General features: G+C 47.6%; 1 protein-coding gene across 1 annotated transcript in view; it reads right to left on the reverse strand.

The window, feature by feature from the left end:
• Positions 1–313: 313 nt before the first annotated feature.
• The window catches only part of CFAP57 (cilia and flagella associated protein 57), a 77,886-nt gene continuing 57,666 nt past the window's right edge, over positions 314–20,533 (reverse strand). The window contains 7 exon segments of the mRNA XM_024125300.1: positions 314–528; positions 7,359–7,491; positions 14,952–15,095; positions 15,177–15,311; positions 16,641–16,757; positions 18,446–18,484; positions 18,486–18,528. Of these exon segments, the coding sequence (XP_023981068.1) occupies positions 314–528; positions 7,359–7,491; positions 14,952–15,095; positions 15,177–15,311; positions 16,641–16,757; positions 18,446–18,484; positions 18,486–18,528 (826 nt within the window).

A 20,533-nucleotide genomic window follows, 5' to 3' on the forward strand; every position in this document is an offset into this window, starting at 1 on the left:
AGGGGCGTGGGATCTCTGCAGTGACAGGCAGCCCTGTGCCTGGACAGGGACTAGCAGTGGTGGCTTTGGATGAGCAGGAGCCCCCCGGGCTCAGGGTCCCTTTTCCCTTCCTCCCTCCCCAGCTCCCTGGCTAAACAGAGAGTTGGACGGGATTGTGGGAGAACACCTTTATTCTGCCCGTGTCCCAGGTTCCCCAGGGCAGGAGGGAGAGGCTGGTGTGGTCAGGGCTGCAGGGGCTGCAGCCCAGAGTCAGGCTGGGGACAGGAGCACCGTGCTTCTTCCGGCGTGGCTGGAGACGGCTCACCAGAGTGGGTCACTTGGCCTGCAGCTTTAAGTCTGCTTCTGCCCCCAGGAGGGGAGGCAGCTGCATCCTGGCAAAGGAGTGGAAGCCTGGGACCTGCTCTTGCTCTTGGATCTGGTCTCTGAGACGCTGGATCTCCAGGCGCTGCATCTCAATGATTCTCCCAGTTTCTTCTTGCTCATTCAGTCTCATGGTGGGAGGCATGCCTGGCAAGTCTTTGCTGGACACTGTAGGGGACAGAGCAGGACTAGTGTGGGCCTGTTACTGGGCTGCTGCAAAGCTTATCCTCCCTTCCCCATCTAACCTCCACCCCCGCACACATTTATGGAGCACCTGCTATGGGGTAGACACTCCAACCCAGATGCTAGGGAGATGGAGATGAGCCATTTCACTGTCTAGCAGAGAAGGAGAAACGAGGAGACACGCTTTGGAGGGATAAGGCAAATGCTAAACCTGACCTCAGCCCGGCCCCTCTCCTGAGCCCCCCAGTGTGCCTGCCCCGAGGCCCCCTCCATTGGGGGCTGCTCAGTCCCCACACCCCAAACAGAGTGGCACTCTCCTGTTGACCCGGGTTGGCCTCCAAGCTGCTAGTCCTCCTCCTCATGTAAACCTGCTCCCGGAGACCCCTCTCTAGCCCTCCTGCTGTGGCCACTCACTCATGTTCCCTGAGGACGTCCCTCGAGACTCTCAGCCATCCTCCTGTCTCAGTGCTGTCCTGGGTGATGCTGGTGTCCACGAGGGTCCACGGCTCACCCCACTCCCTGGCCTCATGAGGCTAAACTCTCAGCATTAATTGTTTGGCCTGCACACCAGCTCCACACCCACTCTGTGGCTTCCCCTCCCTCGTCACACCCAGGATCTTTCACTCTAGTGTTCCATTCACCTCTTCTTAGAATGAATTTAGACCTCATCTTTCTGGACAACTCCATTTTTTACCTACCAAATGGGTTCCTCTTAGATTCACTCCTTTTCTGACCAGGTAGACCCACAGTGAGTTTCTTCTCCCATCTAGATGCCTCGTCCCTCTGCCCCAGGTACCCTGCCCAGCCTACATCCAAGATAATCTGAGCATCCAGGGTCTCCACTTTCACATCTGGCCTCCTGTGCATTACCGATAAAAGTAACACACGAGATTCAAGTTCTTGGTTTCCAACCCCAGACACACTTTATGCCCATAGTCAGCAAACTCTCATTCCCCACAGCAGCACTTAGGAACGTCAATCTTTACTCCAACTCCTCTGCCCTACTTAGAAAAAAATTGTGGTAAAATCTATATAACATAACATTTACTAACTTAACCATTAAAAAAATTTTTATTTACTTATTTATTTATTTGGCCACATGGGTCTTAGTTGAGGCACTCAGGATCTTCGTTGCTGCGTGTGGGATCTTTTAGCTGTGGCATGAGAACTCTTAGTTGCGGCATGTGGGATCTTTAGTTGTGGCATGAGAACTCTTAGTTGCGGCATGTGGGATCTTTAGCTGTGTCATGAGAACTCTTAGTTGTGGCATGTGGGATCTTTAGTTGTGGCATGAGAACTCTTAGTTGCGGCATGTGGGATCTAGTTCCCTGACCAGGGATCGAACCTGGGCCCCCTGCATTGGGAGCACAGAGTCTTAGCGACCGGACCACCAAGGAAGTCCCTTAACCATTTTTAAGTGTATGGTTTAGTAGTGTTAAGTACATTCACATTGTTGTGCAACTAATGTCCAGAACTCTTCTCATCTCAAAAAACTCAAACCCCATCCGCATTAAACAGCTCCCCAGTCCCCCCACCCCCAGCCCCTGGTAGCCACCATTCTGCCTTCTGTCTTTATGAATTTGATGACTCTAGGTATCTCAGATAAGTGGAATCATACGGTATTTGTCCTTTTGTGTCTGGCTTAGCATAATGTCCTTAAGGCTCATCTATGTTGTATCATATGTCAGAATTTCCTTCCTTTTGAAGGTTGAATAATATTTCATTGCATATATAGACCACATTTTGTTTATCCATTCATCTATTGTTGGAAATTTGGGTTGCTTCCACCTTTTGGCTACTGTGAATAATGCTGCTATGAACATGAGTGTACAAATATCCTCTTTGAGATCCTGCTTTCACTTCTTTTGGGTATAAACCCAGAACTGCAATTTCTGGTTCATATGGTAACTCTGTTATTAATTTTTTGAGGAAACACCTTACTGTTTTCCATAGTGGCTGTACTGTTTTACATTCCAATCAACAGTGCACCAGGGTTCCAATTTCTCCAGACCCTTGCCAACACTTGTTACTTTCTGGGGTGCTTTTTGTTTGTTTGTTTTTTCTTTTTGGTTTGGTTTATTTTGATAGTAGCCATCCTAATGAGTTGTGACACAGTATCTCATTGTGGCTTTGATTTCATTTCCCTAATTGTTAGTAATACTGAGCATTTTTCATGTGCTTGTTTGCCATCTGTGTATCTTCTTGGAGAAGTGTCTATAGTCCTTTGCCCATTTTAAAATCAGGTTTGTTTGTTTGTTTGTTTTGGAGTTGTAGGAGTTCTTTGTATATTCTGGACATTGACCCCTTATTAGCTGTATGATTTCTCTCATTCCATAGGTTGACTTTTCACTCTGTTGATTGTGTTCTTTGATGCACAGAAGTTTTAAATTTTGACAGTCTAATTTATTATATATTTTCTTTTGTTGCCTGTGCTTTTGATATCATATCCAAGAAATTATTGCCAAATCCATCCTCTCCTCTGCTCTTAATGGATGACATTGCCACCCTCTTCACTGAGGAACTGTGTCTCCAACTCCCTCACCACAGTCAAGCTTCTCTCAGTGGAAGAGGGGTCTCTTTCCTATCTGCTGCCAACCCCTTCCCTGGAGGAAAGACTAGAAAAGAACAGATGATGGTGGCCAAGGAAGAGAGTATTTTAAAGAGGAAGTGGTCAGCAGTGGCCAGTGGCCAGCCTTGCCTTGGCCTCTAATTGACCTGATGGGGCCAGCATTCAGAGTACTCGACTTATCCCATCCTTCCCAGGAGAAGTCTGGATCCTTCTCTGTCTTCCTTTGCTCCTTGCCTCTTCTCCTTTACTGCAATTTCTAGATTCTTGATCTTTCTAGGCTCTTGATTTCTTCTCTTTTCTAGGTCTTGACCCTTCATTCTCCTTCTGCTACTGGTTGTCCCTGGTAACCATCTCCTCAGTCAAGCTGTGGCCTAGTCATAGAGCCCTGGGAAAAGTAGCACCCCCGGGAAGGTATAGCACACAAAAGCCTACCAGCCCATCCACCCACCAGCCCATCCACCTTCTTGGGCCTGCTTCACTCGCCTCTGCCTAGTTTCTGTTTACCTCCCCGCCTGCTTTTTTCATATACTTATTATAGGCATCTGTATATTTTCTTTGGAGAAATGTCAATTCAAGTCCTTTGCTTATTAAAAAATTTTTGTTGTTGTTGTTGCAGTTAAGTTGTAGGAGTTCCTTATATATTCCGGATGTCAACCCTTTATCAGATATGTGATTTTCAAATATCTTCTCCCATACCATGGGTTGCCTTTTCACACTTGTCGATAGTGTTCTTTGATGCACAAAAGCTTTAAATTTGGATGTAGTCCAATTTATCTACTTTTTGTTGTCTGTACTTTTGATGTCATATCTAAGAAATCATTGCAAACTCTAATATAATGAAGTTTCCCCCATATTTCCTTCTATGAGTTTTATAGTTTTAGCTCTTACGTTTAAGTCTTTGGTCCATTTTGAGTTAAATTTTGTTTATGATGTAAGGTAAGGGTCCAACTTCATTCCTTTGCATGTGGATATCCAGTTTTCCCAGCACCATTTGTTGAAAAGATTGTCCTTTCCTCATTGAATAGTCTTGACACCCACATTGAAAATCATTTGACCATATATGCGAGTGTTTATTTCTGGGCTCTGTATTCTATTCCATTGGTCTATATGTCTATATTTATGTCAGTACCATACTGTTTTGATTACTATAGCTTTGCTGTAAATTTTGAAATAGGAAGTGTGAGGCCTCCAACTTTGTTCTTTTTCAAGAGTTTTGGCTATTTGGGGTACCTTGAAACTCCCAATGAATTTTAGAATGGATGTTCTATTTCTGCAAAAAAATGTCATTGGGGTTTTGATAGTGATTACATTGAATGTGTAGATCACTTTGGATAATATTGACATTTTAATAAATCTTCCAGGCCATGAACAAAAGTTGTCTTTCCATTTGCTGGTGTATTCTTCAATTTCTTTCAGTGTTTTTTTTGTAGTTTTCAGTGTACAGGTAGTCCTTTACCTCCTTGGTAAGTTTATTCCTAAGTATATTATTCTCTTGGATGCTATTGTAAGTTAAATTGTTTGCTTAATTTCCTTTTCAAATTATTCATTGTTAGTGTATAAAAATGCAACTGATTTTTGTGTGCTGACTTTATATCCCACAATTAGGATTTTTTTCTTTGCACTCTGGTATTCTAGAATTTCATGATGATGGACCTGATGGTTCTATTTTTAACCACTGTATTGGGTACTAGGTAGATCTAACAGCTTCTTAAAGACTTTCCCTCTTGCTTTCAGCCACACCTTCACCCCCCACTTCCAGAGATAGCTGCTTCTGCTAATTCCTGAGCCTTTCAGGGGTTCATCAGGTTTCTTCTAGGTTCCCCACTCCTGGCTTAGGATTCAGGTTTCTCGGGTCTATGAAGTCAGTAACCACTCATCTATCCATTTTCCAGCTTTCAAAATTGTACGTCTCTTGTTTCCTTTGGTTTATTTATGCCATTTTAGTAGGTTTTCAATTAGCCATCTTTAATTAGACGTTCTAATAACATGGTTTTAATAACTGAAAACCAAGCAGGTGTGTCTATTAGGCCTGTTGGTTAATTGTTGTGTGAATGACAATATAAATGCTTTTAAAACTAAAACTGTGGTTGGGGATGATAACCTCTCCTGTTCAGATAAAGAATTCTTCAAAACTAACTGAATTGGTCAATTTTAAACAATATAGGAATGTATATTTTGAGCTAACTTGTTTTGGAGGCCCCATGTTCAGAACCAGAAGCCAGACTTAGGTTCTTCATGATCAAGGCAGACAATTGGTAATACCTGTCTTCAGCCATTACCGATGAAACCTCCCTTGAGTAAAGCTCTATGACACAAGTGGCATGATGTTTGGTTTGCTTCAGAATAATCTACTATGGGTGTGGGAGGGAATAACTGGGGCGGTGGGGGCGTGGCGATAGTGATGAAGCAAGAGCGACAGTTTTTCAAGTCAGGGAATGAATTCATGGGGATTCATTAGAATTTCTCTCAATTTTTGTCTATGTCTGATAGTTTCCATCATAGTAATAAGAAGAACCTGGCTATATCATACAGCATCCTGAGGAGGTCGCAACTGGTTATTTGCTAGGCCGCTGGGGCGTATTTGAAATATTTTTTTAAAAGAGAAGTTTTGCGATTGTTCACAGACATATCTATGCTTCACCTCCAACTGAAGATGGTTTCACCTCCAAGAAGTCAAGTTCTGTCTTTTTCTTTTTCTTTTTAACAAATTGATTAATTAAATTAAATTAATTTATTTATTTGGCCATGCCACGCGTCTTGTGGGATCTTAGCTCCCCGACCAGGGATTGAACCCTGGCCCTCGGCAGTGAAAGCGCAGAGTCCTAACCACTGGGCCACCGGGGAATTCCCAAGTTCTCAGTCTTTTTACCACATGCTGTGCTCTTATGTCAGTTCTTCAGAGCTAATACTGTTCTTCGGGTACTACTCACAGAGTTTACCCTCTCAACTTCAACTCCAACGACAATGGCGTATGAGACAACAATCATATATATATATATATATATATATATATATATAAAATATATAACTTGTAACAGTTCAAGACTCACAAACAGTTATGAAAATAGTGCAGAGAGTTCCTGTGTATCCTTCAGCTACCCTCCGCCAATGATAATACCTTGCATAACCATAGTACCTGACGTGGCTGATATTTGAATGACCCAGTCCACAGCTGTGGAATGTTTCAGTTCATTAGGGTTTCTAAGCTTTATTCCTGAAGGTAAACCACCAGAAAACAATATACTTGAACTATGTTGGCTTAATTTTCCACAGTAATACCTTATACTCTTGTTTTTTATCGACTGTCCAGATAAGAAATGGACACCTGAAGAACGTTTTTTTATTGTCTGAAAACCTACCGTTAAAGACTGTCAGTTACGTTGTTCAATATCCCTTTTGTAAGGCTCCATGTATTTAGTTTCTCACAGAACTTAGTACCAGGGAAAGGTCTGTTCCTTCAGAAAAAAACTTCCTTTCCCCATGTGAGAGCTATGTAAACCATCATATTTTTTCCCGTTTTGTCTTGGCTATCAGAAATTCGGAGGACTTTTATAACTGCAATAACTAACTCATTTAATATTTTTTCGGACGCGCAGGCTCAGCGGCCATGGCTCACGGGCCCAGCCGCTCCGCGGCACGCGGGATCCTCCCAGACCGGGGCGCGAACCCGGTTCCCCTGCATCGGCAGGCGGACGCGCAACCACTGCGCCACCAGGGAAGCCCTCATTTAATATTTTTAATGTAATTCTTTCCCCTCTCCCTTTAAATTGTTTCTGGTCCTTATTTTTGCCTTTATTTTCATCGTACAGGTCCACAATCCTTGATCCACAAGTGTAAAATGCAAAACGCTTTAAAGATGGAAAGCATTTTAAAATTCATGAAGTTTAGTGTGAATATTCATATGTTTCACTGCAGAAATACTAATGTGTTCGATTTCAGGGCACTGCCCCAGACAGTATATATGGTATGTTCTTCCTAAGATCTGAAAGATTCTGAATTCTGAAACCTTTGCTAACCCCAAGAATTCTGGATTTGCGAGTGTTTGAATGTGGTGGGGTCCTCACAAATCCTTTGAAGAGCAGGCGCGTGGCATGCAGAGGTGCCCAGGAGGCCATGGGGTGGATGTGAGCTGATACAGGAGGAAACTCAGGAGAGGCAGCTCTGAAAGCCAAGAGGAGACCTGCTCGTGGCTGCCATCGGTCCCTGGATCCCAGTGTCCATCTTTCTTGACCACTGGTGACATTACCTGCCTCTGGAACGTCTTGTGGTTGAATTTTCTTGGTCAGTTTCAGGGCTGCTTCAAGGTCATAGACTTGGGAGCGGGTGAACTTCAGCTCTCTGCGGAGCTCATTAATCTCCTTGATCAGGGAGACATTTTCCTATAGAGAAGGAGGAGGAGAGAGTGAGTGTAGATGGATAAGTGGTCAGTGGGCACAGGACCTGCTCTGGCCTGGGGCTAAGGGTGTGGGGAGGAGTCAGGATTGGTCCTGGACCCAGATTACGTCCCTGGTGCCTCTACTGTGGCATGAGTCTTTATCCTGGCTCATGGATCAGCCTCTTGAGGTACCAGCTGACTTACCTTCAGGTGGACTCTGGCAAAGTTAGCTACAGGCAGTGTGCACCATTCCCATCCAACCAGGCTCTTCCCATCCGTAGCAACAGCAATGCTTTTCTAAGCACTTTTCATGAACTTAATGCATTGAAGCTTCATAATAACCCTATGCATAGATTCTATTACAACCACTGTTTTAAAGTAGAGAAAACTGAGGCACAGAGAGGTGATGTAACGTACCCAAATTACATAGATAGCAAGTGGCAGAGCCAGGATTCTGACCCAGTCTGGCTCCAGAGCTCTGAGCTCTTAAATACTGTGCTACACTTTGTTTTTTTTCCATTCATTTGTTGAACCTACATTTATGTGGTATCTGCTGCATCCCCGGGGTGCAGAGAGAAATAAGACATGGTTTCTGCTCTCAGCAGCATACAGTTTACTGAGGAATAAAGAAAAGTAAGTGGATGATTAACATTTGCTACATCCACTGGAAGTTCACTTCTCTCGTTAGTGTTTGATAAATATCCATCCATCCAATATTTATTGAGTACTTATTATGTGCCAGGCACTGTCCTGATCCTGAGGTGTATATATAGAGAAAGTAAGACTTGGCCTCTGTTCTTGAGGAGTTTAGGGTTTAGTGAGGGGTCTGGGCACACTTTAGCGAGGTGGCCACTGTGCTGGGATGGAGGAGTGGGACACAGAGGAAAGGCACTTAGCTCTGCCCGAATGACCAGGGTGGATTCCTAGGAACTGACCCCTGGGCTGAGGCTTGACAGAGTTACCAAGGAGAGGGTAATGGGGGTCCCAGATAACTGGAATGGCAGGAGAAAGGCACAGAATGACGTGGCAGGTGTGTGGGGTGACCTGTAGCAGTTCTGTGTCACGGGAATACAAGGTGAGAGGAGTAGAGAGGCGTGCAGGGCAGAGCCCGCTGCAGGCGAGGTGGAGGGGCTCTGCTCTCTGGGACCAAGCAGTCTCTTCTCTCTTGCCTTGCCTTCCTTTTCACACTCAGCACAGGCGCCCCAAGGGAGGCTCCATGGAGGCGTCCCTCTCAGCATGGACTGCTCTGCTCTTGGAGCCCACGGCCTCAGTACTCAGCACGTCCGCCACAGCACCTCTCATAGGACTACGCACGAATCGCCTGAGGATCCTGTTAAATGTGGCTTCTGACTCAGCAGGCCTGGAGCTGCTCCTGAGATTCTGCATTTCTAACCAGGTCCCAGGAGATGCTGCTGTGGGTAGTAGCAAGGCCCTCGAGGGTCTGAGTACCAACAAAGGCAAACACTGACCAAATCTACATGAGACGAACCTGTGCCAGAAACAAACTGTGCTTCCCCTTGGGACACTGTCTCTGGAGTGGTGAGTGTGGAGTCTGAGCCCAGAGGACAGGGTGATCCCAAAGCACTGCTGTCAGCGAGCAGGACAAGCCTTCTCTGTTATGGGGATGTGAACTGCAGACACGCCGATAGTCCTTCCCTCCAGAGCCTTTTTAATTAGGCAGATCAGATCTACCTTCAGATTTTCAGTATTTCACTTAACTTCACTCTTCCTCATTAAGAAAAAATGTTCTCCGGATGAAATGTCCAATTATTACCAGTCCCTCATTGGATGAAATGCCCAGTTATTACCAGTCCCTCATTCGCAGGCTCGGCTTTGTGCCTGTTTTTCTATAAAGTCAGCAGGTTTTCTCCTTCTGATTTTTTACCCTTTTAACCAGCCCAGGCCTTGGTGATGCATAGCCCGCATTTTCTTTCCAGATGCTCTGTTTCCTCCCCCTGGAATTTCTCCATGCTGACTTTATATCATGACATAATCACTTAAGTAGGTATTTATTGGATTCTAAGACCTTGGACTCTGCCTGGCCTGTGAGAGGTGCTCAATAAATATTTGTGGAAGGGATAAGCAAATGAATAACTAGCACAGTGGATACCAAGTTGAATAAGATGAATCTTGTAAACCAGGAAATTACAAACCAGGGGGTAAATGTTGAGCAGGGGAGACCAGACAGAAGGGAGTCTTAGGAGAGCCACAGGGAACTCCTGGGCACACCAGCCCACTCAGGGGCTCTCTCCACACCTCCTCTTAATTGGTGTCACTTAGCTTCACTTCCCCTGCTTCATTCAATAAAATAAGAGTAACCAGAATAAAGATTAGAGACTGAAAGTGCCATTTCTCCAGTTCTCTCCAGAAACATTTTTAGGTACTTCTTCCCGGTCAACCTCCATTCATTTTGTCACTCAATCCTGTCGACTTTGTGTCCGAACTGAATCGCATGTTCATTCATAACCAGCTCTCAGCATCTTTCACCTCTACTACTGTAATGGCCCCACGTGGAGCCCCCGCCATTCTCTCCACCCTGACAACCCTGTCGCCATGACTGGGACTTCAGTCTCCTGGTACCTTTTGATATGCATGTTTCTGACGCCACTGCCAGCCCTGGACACCTCCATGAGGCTGGTCACCTAAGACAGGTCTCCAGAACACGACTCAGCCCTCACTAGGGTGTGATTGAGGCCCAGGACTCAATGCAGCCCGATTCCTCTGCTCTGTTGGTTCATTCATAAAAACAGAAAGCCTATTAGGTGCTTATTGTGCCAGACGTGGGAGGCTCAGCTTGGATCCAGTGCAGAGAGATGCCCCGCAGGGTGGTCACGGGTGTGAGGAAGCCTCCCTGTGGAGCCTGGGGGAGGGGCGGTGCAGGGAAGAGTGTTTCAGGCCCCGAGCCAAGAGGGAGCAAGCAGGGTCTGAGCCGCCAAATGCTCGATGACGATGATAATAACAAGATAACAACTCCAAGGGCGGACTGGATTCCTGCACGGTGTCAGACGCTTTGCATACACAACCTCGTTTAATCCCCACAACCACCTCAGGAGGAAGGTGTTATGGGATTCAGTTGCATAGGAGGAAGCCGAGGCCGTGCATGGGTGGCAGAGCTGGGGTTCGAATCTGGTGGCGTCCGCCCCCAGGTGCCTCGATGCCTCTGACTGCTGCCTCCCAGACTCCGCTCTCTCACCTCTGCTGTACGTCACCTCCATCAACACCTCACATAGCATGGAGGCCGAGGGAGCCCCTGAAAAGTACAAGTGGGGCTGCCTTAAGAGGGCTTTCTGGGGTGGTAAGTGTTCTGAGGAGTCCAGAGGCCACACTGAGGTCAACTGTAAGTGCCTTGGGTAGTTTTGTGAAGTAAAAACGTGAATGCAACAGGTTTGCTGAGCTTTCTGTTCTTGATTCCCCCCTTGGTCAGGACGGCCTACAAAGGTCCCTCAGATCCTCCAGACCCCAGCCAGCTCCTCTGGCAGGGAAAATCTGACCTGGGTCCATCGAGCGCCAGGACTTGGGGCATGTGAGAGAGGCTGGCTCGGGGATACTAAGGTCTGTTTATATAGAAAGGCTTCTGAACAAAGAGGCAACGCCAAGCTGTCCAGGACTGCCTTTGGTCGAGGGCAATGCCAGAGAGCGTCACACGGGAACCGACTGACAGAGCTTCAGACTCCGAGGGAGAAGGGCGCAGAAAGGAAATGCCTAGAGCACCCCCTGCTGGCCTACCTTGAGTTGACACCTTTAAGAATACAGCAGGGTCTGGTTAGTGTGGAAAATGCAGGCAACGGATTTATTCCGATAACTTGGGAGTCCCACTCAGTGGCGTCTTTCCGGAGCCCACAGTTGGTGGGATCGCCATCTGCCTAACTGCACAAATGAACCATTTCTCCACTCCTCTTTCGGCCTTCCTCTCACATCTAACCACCCACTTCTATTCATCACCTCTACTCTGAAACATCTTCTGACGTCACAACTTTCCCCTCCCAAGGCCTGTCATCTCCCTTTAACATGGGAGTCATCCTCGAAAGGGTTTTCCTGCCACTTGCCTTTCCCCACTGGTCTTTGCCCCCTGCCCACTGAAGTAACCTTTCCAGAACAGATAACACCCCTACCTACTTAAGAAACCTTAGGGGGCACCAGCTTATAAAATAAACTTCATGCTTCTTGTGTGACACGGAAAACCCTTTTAACATGACCCTAAGCTACCTACCGTTCCAAAGGGCCTTTCCTCCCTGGCCCCATGCTCTGCAATAAAGTTACGTCGGGGGATTCCTGGGTCCCCAAACACCCCACAGGCCTCTCTCTTCTCTGACTGTTCTCAGGTTGTGTCCTCAGCCTGGAAGGCTCTCCCCCCATTGCTCCCTGACCCCCTCTACTCACCCTTCAAGGCCCAGCTCAAATGCCATGCCCCCCAGCTGAAGCCCCCCTCTCTGGTGAGCTTACCACCCTGGATGCGCTGTATGGAGCAGTGCTTCTCTGTGTCTGGCTCAAGTTCCCTAGGTGAGCTCCCTGAGAGTAGGCAAGCCATCACATTAATCTGGGAATCCCCCACGGCCAGCTCGCAGCTTGGCATGTAAGAAGCTCACAAAATACGTGTCCTGAATGAATAAAGTACGTGTCCTAGATGTTTGTATTCCATTGCAACTCTTATTTTAGTATCGGCAATCATGCTGGAGAATGAATGAGGAGGCCCGTGCTCCTATCTGAACATGTAAATGAGACAGTGACCTCATTTTCTGTGTTTTCTAACAAGTTTCTCCCAGATGCCATGTCTGCCCCAGCCTTCCTCAGCTTTTTGAGACTTAAGGGTCAGGGCCTTGGTACCTGCAGATGCAGCTCCTTACAAATGCATACCAAAGCAATGGGCACCCAGGGCTACCAGCTGGGGGGCCTGGGATCAGCTGTACTGTCCCGTCTTCCATGCCTCAAGCCCATGGGCACTCCCAGTCTGTGCTGTGATGGCCTTCCAGGCTCTCCTACTAGATTTTGCCTTGGTTGTTGTTGTTGTTGTTTTTTTTTTTTTTTTTTTTTTTTTTTTTGGCTGTGTTGGGTCTTCGTTTCTGTGCGAGGGCTTTCTCTAGTTGCGGCAAGCAGGGGCCACTCTTCATCGCTGTGTGCGGGCCTCTCACTGTCGCGGCCTCTCTTGTTGTGGAGCACAGGCTCCAGATGCGCAGGCTCAGTAGTTGTGGCTCACGGGCCTAGTTGCTCCGCGGCATGTGGGATCGTCCCAGACCAGGGCTCGAACCCGTGTCCCCTGCACTGGCAGGCAGATTCTCAACCACTGTGCCACCAGGGAAGCCCTGTCTTGGTTCTTGAGTAAGTCTTTTGTTCGGAAGAAGGGAAGGAAAATAGCATTTTTGGAGCACCTGTTCTGTACAGGGCCAGTGGCCAATGCTTGACATTAGTTAGCTCACTCAGTCCTTGCAGTAACTGGCTGAGGGTGGTGTTTTCTTCCTCTCTTACAGATAGGAAGGCAGCTCCTGGAGAAGTTCAGGACCGACCCCCCACCTCTCCCAGCAAGACTGGCCAGCAGGAGGGTAAACTGGGTCTGTACAAAGACAGGGTTGTGCTCTTTTCTCCAGGCCCGCCACCTTTCCTGGCCCTTAAGACCAAAGAAGGAAACAATTTTTATCATCCAGAACAGTCGTTTTGAAAGTTTTTCTTTTTTTAAGTCTTCCAAACAAAATCTTACGCAGAGCCTACTGCAATAAGCAAGGAGTCTCCCTGGTTGAGCAGGTGGTGGGAACCCAGGGCCCCGCGTCCTGGCCCCTGCAGTTGTCTGTTGTACTTCTGTGCGTCCACAGGGCTCCGCAGCACACAGGTTTACGATGCCGCGGAGCAGATGGTTCTCTCTGTTGCTGGTTCCCTCTGCCAGCCACCAGCGAGGGGCAGCGCGGGGGGCAGAAGCCCTGCTCGGGCCTCTCTGCTCCCGCTACCCCGGCTCTCGCCGTGGCCCAGCAGGAGTGGGCATGTGGCCCCCGGGGAATGGCGGAGCAAAAGAGGCCCTTCTGCCTGTCCTGAGCCGCCTCACGCTGACGCTTACGCCCTCACCTAGGCTGTGGTCTTCACTCTCTTTCCTTTTCCTTCTTCTCCGAGGATTGCCGTTTGCTTTGGGCGTCTGGTTGGCATGGAGAGAGGGACCCAGCCCTTGGAGGACCCCCTCAGGCCTGTGCTCTGGTGGCAAGTCACAGATGAGAGCTCAGCAATGTCACCAGTTGACAGCCACTCCTGCAGTCTCCCTGGTCTCCCTGCCCCGCAGGCTGCACTGCAGTGCCCCCGGGGACTCTCCACGCTTGGGAGACTGGAGACCCTCAGCAATGGCTCTGTGTATCAGCTTCTGGTGCCTAAGGGTCCCACCAATTGATTCTACTCCTATCTCTGGGCCTCTGACTGCTTTCATGGCTCAGGAGCTGGGCAGTGGGCTGCTTGATGGTGTGGGCTGCTTTTAAGCAGGGGCTGGTTGTAAGGTGGCATGAGACCTGCCGTGCCTGGGGCTGGCCTGAATTGCAGTGTGCTCTGCCCAGCTGTGTTCGGAACTGATTCGTTTCAATCCAACTGCAGCCCATCCCCATTCCAGCATTTTAATGACAGCATTACAGAAATAGAAACATAAAAAGGTACATGCCTTATAAATGTGATTCTGACGTTCTCTTTTGATATTAATTCACATTAACTGCCTCAGGTGATACTGATACCCAAAGAGAAATTGGCAGCAGAATCCTTCCTGGCAGTCCGATAGTGTGTGTAAGTGGAGGTGGCAGTAATGGGGTTAGGCTCTCTGAACGGCCCTAGGAAGAGTCCGGGGAGGTGGGCGTGGAGAGCTCATTAAAGCGAGGGGAGGCCAACACTTAGGGTGGGTGTGGTTGGCTCTGGACCCGAGAGATAAGAGTAGGGACCTGAGGCACCAGAAAAGCCGGAGGAGGTGGGAGGAGATGGGCATGTTCCCAGGAGAGAACTTGGCCAGCAGGGACCATGTGATACAGGTAGCAGAATAAAAAGCAGCAAAACAAAGTAAGGTGAAACAAGAGCTGGAAACAGAAAAGAGGAGAAGGAAGAGAGTAACTTGGAGAGCTAAAGCCACGTTACCAAAGTGCAGAGGGGACAGGGGTCAAGGAGAGGAGTGGGGCAGGATGCAGGAGTGCTTTGGATAAAGATGGGAGTAGAAAAAAGAAACGGGTGGCTGGTGAAGCGAGATGGGGCAGAAATGAATGAACCTTGGAGGGGCAGGAGTGGGCATGGAAATGCCTAGAAAACCTCCTTGGTGGGGCTCTGGGCCGTGGTCACCGCCAGGACGAGCTCTGGGGGGTCAGAGGAGACAGGTCAAAGAAGGCGCTTTGGAGAAAGCTAGTGGGTCCCTTGGACATTTGGGGAACCCTGAGGACAGTGGTCTTGGAGGGGCCCTTGACAGGCTCTCTTGCCTCTGACGGCCCAGCCTCGAGGGAGCTGAGGGGCGTGTGCGGGTACCTGCATGATGCGGACATAATCCGCGTGGTGCAGCTCACTCTCCTTGACCACCTTCTTCTTGAGAGTGGCCAGGCTCCTCTCCAGGTGCTCCCGCTGACGGGTGTACTCCTGCTGCAGGTCCAAGTTCAGCCCTGTGATCTCCACCTGATGGGACAGGAGGGGCTCACCGTGAGGGAGGGGAGAGCCTGGAGGGCAGGGGAGGGCGGAAAGGGAGGCAGAGCTCACCATGTCTGCCCGCTGCACGTACTTCTCAAAGAGAGCGCGGACCTTCTCCTTCAGCTGCCGGGGTTCTTGGATGTACGCCACACAGTTGTGAAGGTCCGTCTTAAACCGTTTGACCAGCGCCTCCAAGTCCCGCTCCTGCAAGCAGAGGCCTTTACTTCTAGCCCCATAGGGACTCTCCAGGGGCAGGGGCTGCAGCCTTGTGGCTGCGTAAAGGGACAAGAGACACCTCATCTAGGACTTACCGTTGACCACCAGGGGCCACACAGGGCCCAGAGGCCTGGAAGGGCACATAGCCCAGAGGGAGAGGCCCTAAAACTCCTGTGTCCCTGGCCTGAACAGTTGCATTTTTAGGAGGCAGCACACACTGATTCCTTTATTGGCTCTGGATTCCTTCCAGGACTACAGGCCTTAAAAGGCTAAAAGAGGCACAAGCGGTCACCTACTCCTTTCGGAGCCAAGATGGAGAGCATCTGTGCTCTCTTGCAGATCCCTGCGCCAGGGCTACCCTGCCCCTTTGTTAGCTCATCCAGTATTTCTCCTTCCTGAGGGCTGCTGTGAGTGGGTAGGGAAGATAATGAAAAAATTGAGCAGACTGGTTCATCTGCAAACTTGGGCTACATCCTCCTTCTTCCATCATGCTTTCTCAGATACCCATCTTCCCTAACCCCTGACCTAGAGAGACTCTCCTTTTTCTTCACCCCCACAGCTCTTTATTCATGTTCCATAATTTTCAGCCTTGGCTGGCTGATAATTACTATGCACATGCCACAGATCACCTGTCAACCTTTTCAGTTTGTGAAGGGCATGATCTGTATCAGTTCACATTGATAGCTCTGCAGCTTCTAGTATTACCTAGTACAGAGTCAATCCTTAATGTGAGGGGTGGAAAAATTCAATCTGATTCCACCAACATTACGAGGTGCTCTGTGCCAGGGTGTGAGGGTGCAGCCAAGTCCTGGCCCAGGACCAGAAGACTGGGTTCCCAGCCCTGGCTCTGTATGTGCTCACTAGCTGTGGGTGCTGGGTGAAGTTTCTAACTTCCTAATCTCTCTGACCTTGCTTTCCTTGTTTATTATATAGAGGGACCGGAATAGGTGATTTCTGAGGTCCTCTTAGCTCAACATTGTTTTGGTAGTCAAGCCTTTAACCACCGACTACAGATGATCTCTCTGAGCATGTTCCTTCCCAGGCCACACAAGCCAAAGTTGTGAGCATTTCTATAACACTGGCTTCCCACCTCCTCGACCACTATACCCAAAGTCATTTTATAGTCTCAGATGGATTCAGTTACGTAAATTTACATAAGCCTGAAATAGGGCAGGGCTGTGAGCAAGTAAAGAATTTGAGTTAAAATGGGTGTATCTTAGCTATGGGCTGGTTCTGTCTCTTGGAAGCCAGCTGCCCGTTGCAGACAGGCGCCAGCTCCTGAATCCAAGAGCTGCCAGACTCTGAAAATCCTCACACCTTTTGTCTCTCTCTGTGCATCTCCTGATCAGTAGCTCTTAATTTCTGCCACAATTCTGTGATGTTCAGCTCCAGCTGTGTGTTCTGCTTATGGAAATGCTCCAGTTCAGTTTCCATCTATAGACAACAGGGGAAAGAGTCAAGAATAAGAAAGTAAGCCAAAGAAGACATGCAGATGGCCAATGGGCACATGAAAAGATGTTCAACATCACTAATTATTAGGGAAATGGATATCAAAACCACAATGAGATATCACCTCCTGCCTGTTACAATGGCTATTATCAAAAAGGCAAGAAATAATAAGGGTTAGAGAAGATGTGGAGAAAAGGAAATTCTTGTGCACTATTGGCTGGAATGTAAATTGGTGCAGCCACCATGCAGAACAGTACGGAGAGTCCTCAAAAAATTAAGAATAGATGTATAACAGAGGATCCAGCTATCCCACTTCTGGGTATTTATCCAAAGAATGCAAAAACGCTAATTTGAAAAGATACATGCACCTCTATGTTTATCGCAGCATTATTTACAATAGCCAAGATATGGAAGCAACCTAAGTGCCCATCAGTGGAGGAACGGATAAAGAAACTTTGGTACACACACACACACACACACACACACACACACACGTAAATGGAATACTATTCAGCCATAAAAAAGAATGAAATCTTTCCATTTGCAACAATATGGATGGGTCCCTTTAGGGTATTATGCTAAGTGAAATAAGCCCAACAGAGAAAGACAAATACTGTATGATTTCATTCGCATTTGGGATATAAAAGACATGGAAAGAACTTAAATGTCCATCGACAGATGATGGATAAAGAAGATGTGGTACATATATACAATGGAATATTACTCAGCCATAAAAAAGAATGAAATAATGCCATTTGCAGCAACATGGATGGACCTAGAGATTATCATATTAAGTGAAGTAAGTCAGAGAAAGACAAATATCATGATATTGCTTATATATGTGGAATCTAAAAAAAATGATACAAATGAACTTGTTTACAGAACAGAAATAGACTCAGAGACATAGAAAACAAATTTATGGTTACCAAAGGGGATAGAGGGGGTGGAGGGGGGGAGATAAATTAGGAGTTTGGGATTAACATCTACACACTACTATATATAAAATAGGTAGATGAGGATCTACTGTATAGCACAGGGAACTATATTCAATATCTTATAATAACCTATAATGGAAAATAACCTGAAAGTTATATGTATAACTGAATCACTTTGCTGTACACTTGATACTAACACAACATTGTAAATTAACTATACTTCAATTAAAAAAACAACAAAAAACAAGCAAAATAAATGAACAAACCAAACAAACCAAGCACATAGATACAGAGAACAGAGTAGTGGCTACCAGAGGGAAAAGGGCAGGGCTAGGGCAACATGGGTAAATGGGAGCAACTGTACGGCGATGGATGGAAACTGTACACGCTGTAGTACATATGGAAGAAGAAATATAATGCTGTACACATGAAACTTACACAACGTTATAAACCAATGGTACCTCAATGAAGAAAGTCAGAGAATGAAAATTATATTTGAGAACTGAAGTCTTTCAGTGGGAATGTTTCCCCTGCTACCAGGGCACTTCCCTTCTACTTCCCACACTGGAAGGAACCTTTCTTCTTACGCCTCGCCGTCCCCAAAGCTCCCCACCCCTTGGCTGTTATGTTAACCCAGATCATGTGTTTCTATAGCCTGGCTATGAATTTTTTGCCCTTAGTTTCCCTGTTCCTTCCTTCTTTTCTTGAATTCCTTATAAATTGACTGGAACCTGTAACCTGAGGCAAGGTTCTGCAGAAAAGCAGCTTCCTTGCTCTACTTTGTGAAGTTGTGTGAGGGAATCTTGACCCTCTGGGGCCACAAATCATCAGGGCCGACCCTCAAGCAGAAAGTTTTGAGGGACCAGCATGTAGGTGTCCCCAGTCTTAAGGCATAAAACAGAAAAGAGGAGGCTGAGAAGGAATCTTTGCCTCATCATTCTGTTGAAAAGGTCTAAAAAGTACAACTTCAGAGGGCCTCAGCTTCAAAAGAAAAAAAAAAAAGAAGCTACCCATGAGCTTCTGACTCTTTATTCATTGTTACATTGGTATCAACCAAAGATATGTGAGTAACAATCAGAGCTTCTGATTAGAGTGAGATCGGCTGTAGGTGAGCTCTCCTTTGGTTTAATTCCTGCCAAAAGCAAAGGAGTACAGTCTGACTGACACACCAGATCTGGTGGATGCTAATGTTCCTGTTATTAGAGAGGTTTGCTGACTATTTTGAGGGGGATGGGGAGTTCACTGGGTTTTTTCATGGCTGGATGGAGTAGCCCCTCTAGCTTAACGCAGGCCCTTTGGCCAGATTTCAAGGCTCCTGGCCAGCTTCTCGGGTACCAGGAGGCCCTAGGGAGCCGCATCCTGGACAGGAAGGGGCAGCGTTTGGAAGAATGTTAGCCTAATTACTGGAAGCATTTTGTACGAACAGAGTAGCCCTTGGACCCAATGCCTGGCATAAAGGCGGCTCTCAGTAAATATTCATATGAATAAATGAATGCATCGCAGGTATAGAAGGCCAAGGGAAGCAAGAGTGAGGGAAGGGAGGAGAGCCTGAAACAACCTGCCTCTGGAAGAATGATAAGATAAACATGCAATGGTGGCAGAGCTATGTGGAGCCACCCGGTAGAGGACACAGAGCAAGTGTGGATATTTACACAGCGAACGAAAGAATGTATCCCTTAGAAAGGATTGGCAGGCTGTCACAGGCATAGGGATACAGACCTGACTGAGAGGCAGTTTCCATCTTCAAGAAGCCCCGGGTCTAGAGGGATTAGAGGGAAGTAAATGAGAAGTTCACGTGGAGCAGGATAAACACCATCAGCAGTCAGGGCAGAAAGGGCCCTGTGTGTGCGCGGTGGAGCTGAGGGGTGGCGCCTAGGGAAGGGACGCTCAGTCCGGTTTTGTAGGAGGAATAGGGTTTAAGGACAAGTTGGGAAGGAGAATCTCAGGCAGAGAGAACAGCCATGCACAGAAAGGACCAGAGGCATGGGCAGCCTGGCACATCTCTGCAGGCTGCAAGTGGTCCAGCCACCCCTGGACCTTGGAGGGGTGCGTGTGAGGAAGTGGAGAGGAGCTAGAGAGGTCAGCTGAGCTGGGTCATGCAGGACCCTGGGGCTGAAGCTCGAATGGTGTGAAGCTCAGCCTTTACCCTGCCCAGGAGTTTAAATAGGTCAGAAGTTTGGCCCTTATCCTGAAAGTTCAGGGAGCCACTGACAGGTCTTACCCAAGGAGTGGCATGATCTGATTTGCACCTTAGAAGGCCTGATGCAGACACTCTACCGGAGAGAGCAAGACTGGAGCCAGGTAGCCTGGTCAGGAGGCTGCCGCTGTGGCCCAGGTGAGATGCTGGTGCCCCAGACCAAGGAAACGGCCGCTGCATGAGAGAAAGGGGCTTCTCCAAGGTCTGAGTGCTTGCAGCTGGCTGTGCCTCTTTCTCTACAATCTTAAAGTCAGCAATCACCAGGTTAGGTTAGAAAGGAGGTGATATGAGCAAAGCCTCAAACTATGCTGAGAGTAAAAAGAATCTATTTCATAGAAAGATTGACATATAGAAATATGTCAAATTTGAGTAGCTGGCTGGTCAGCCAGGAGACTAGCCAGTGAATGGGAACAAGCATCCTTTTCCTGGAGTGGAAATTCCATCTACTCGTCCAGGTGGTGCTCATCACGTTCAGAGATTCTTAGTGGGGAGGGGGTCTGGGGAGAGGCATCTTGACCTCCGCCCCACCAGGGGACATGTGGCAACATCTAGAGACATTTTTTTTTTTTTTTTTTTTTTTTGCGGTACGCGGGCCTCTCACTGCTGTGGCCTCTCCCGTTGCGGAGCAC

This window comes from Physeter macrocephalus, chromosome 3 (assembly GCF_002837175.3).
Source record: "Physeter macrocephalus isolate SW-GA chromosome 3, ASM283717v5, whole genome shotgun sequence".
Classification (NCBI taxonomy): Eukaryota; Metazoa; Chordata; class Mammalia; order Artiodactyla; family Physeteridae; genus Physeter; species Physeter macrocephalus.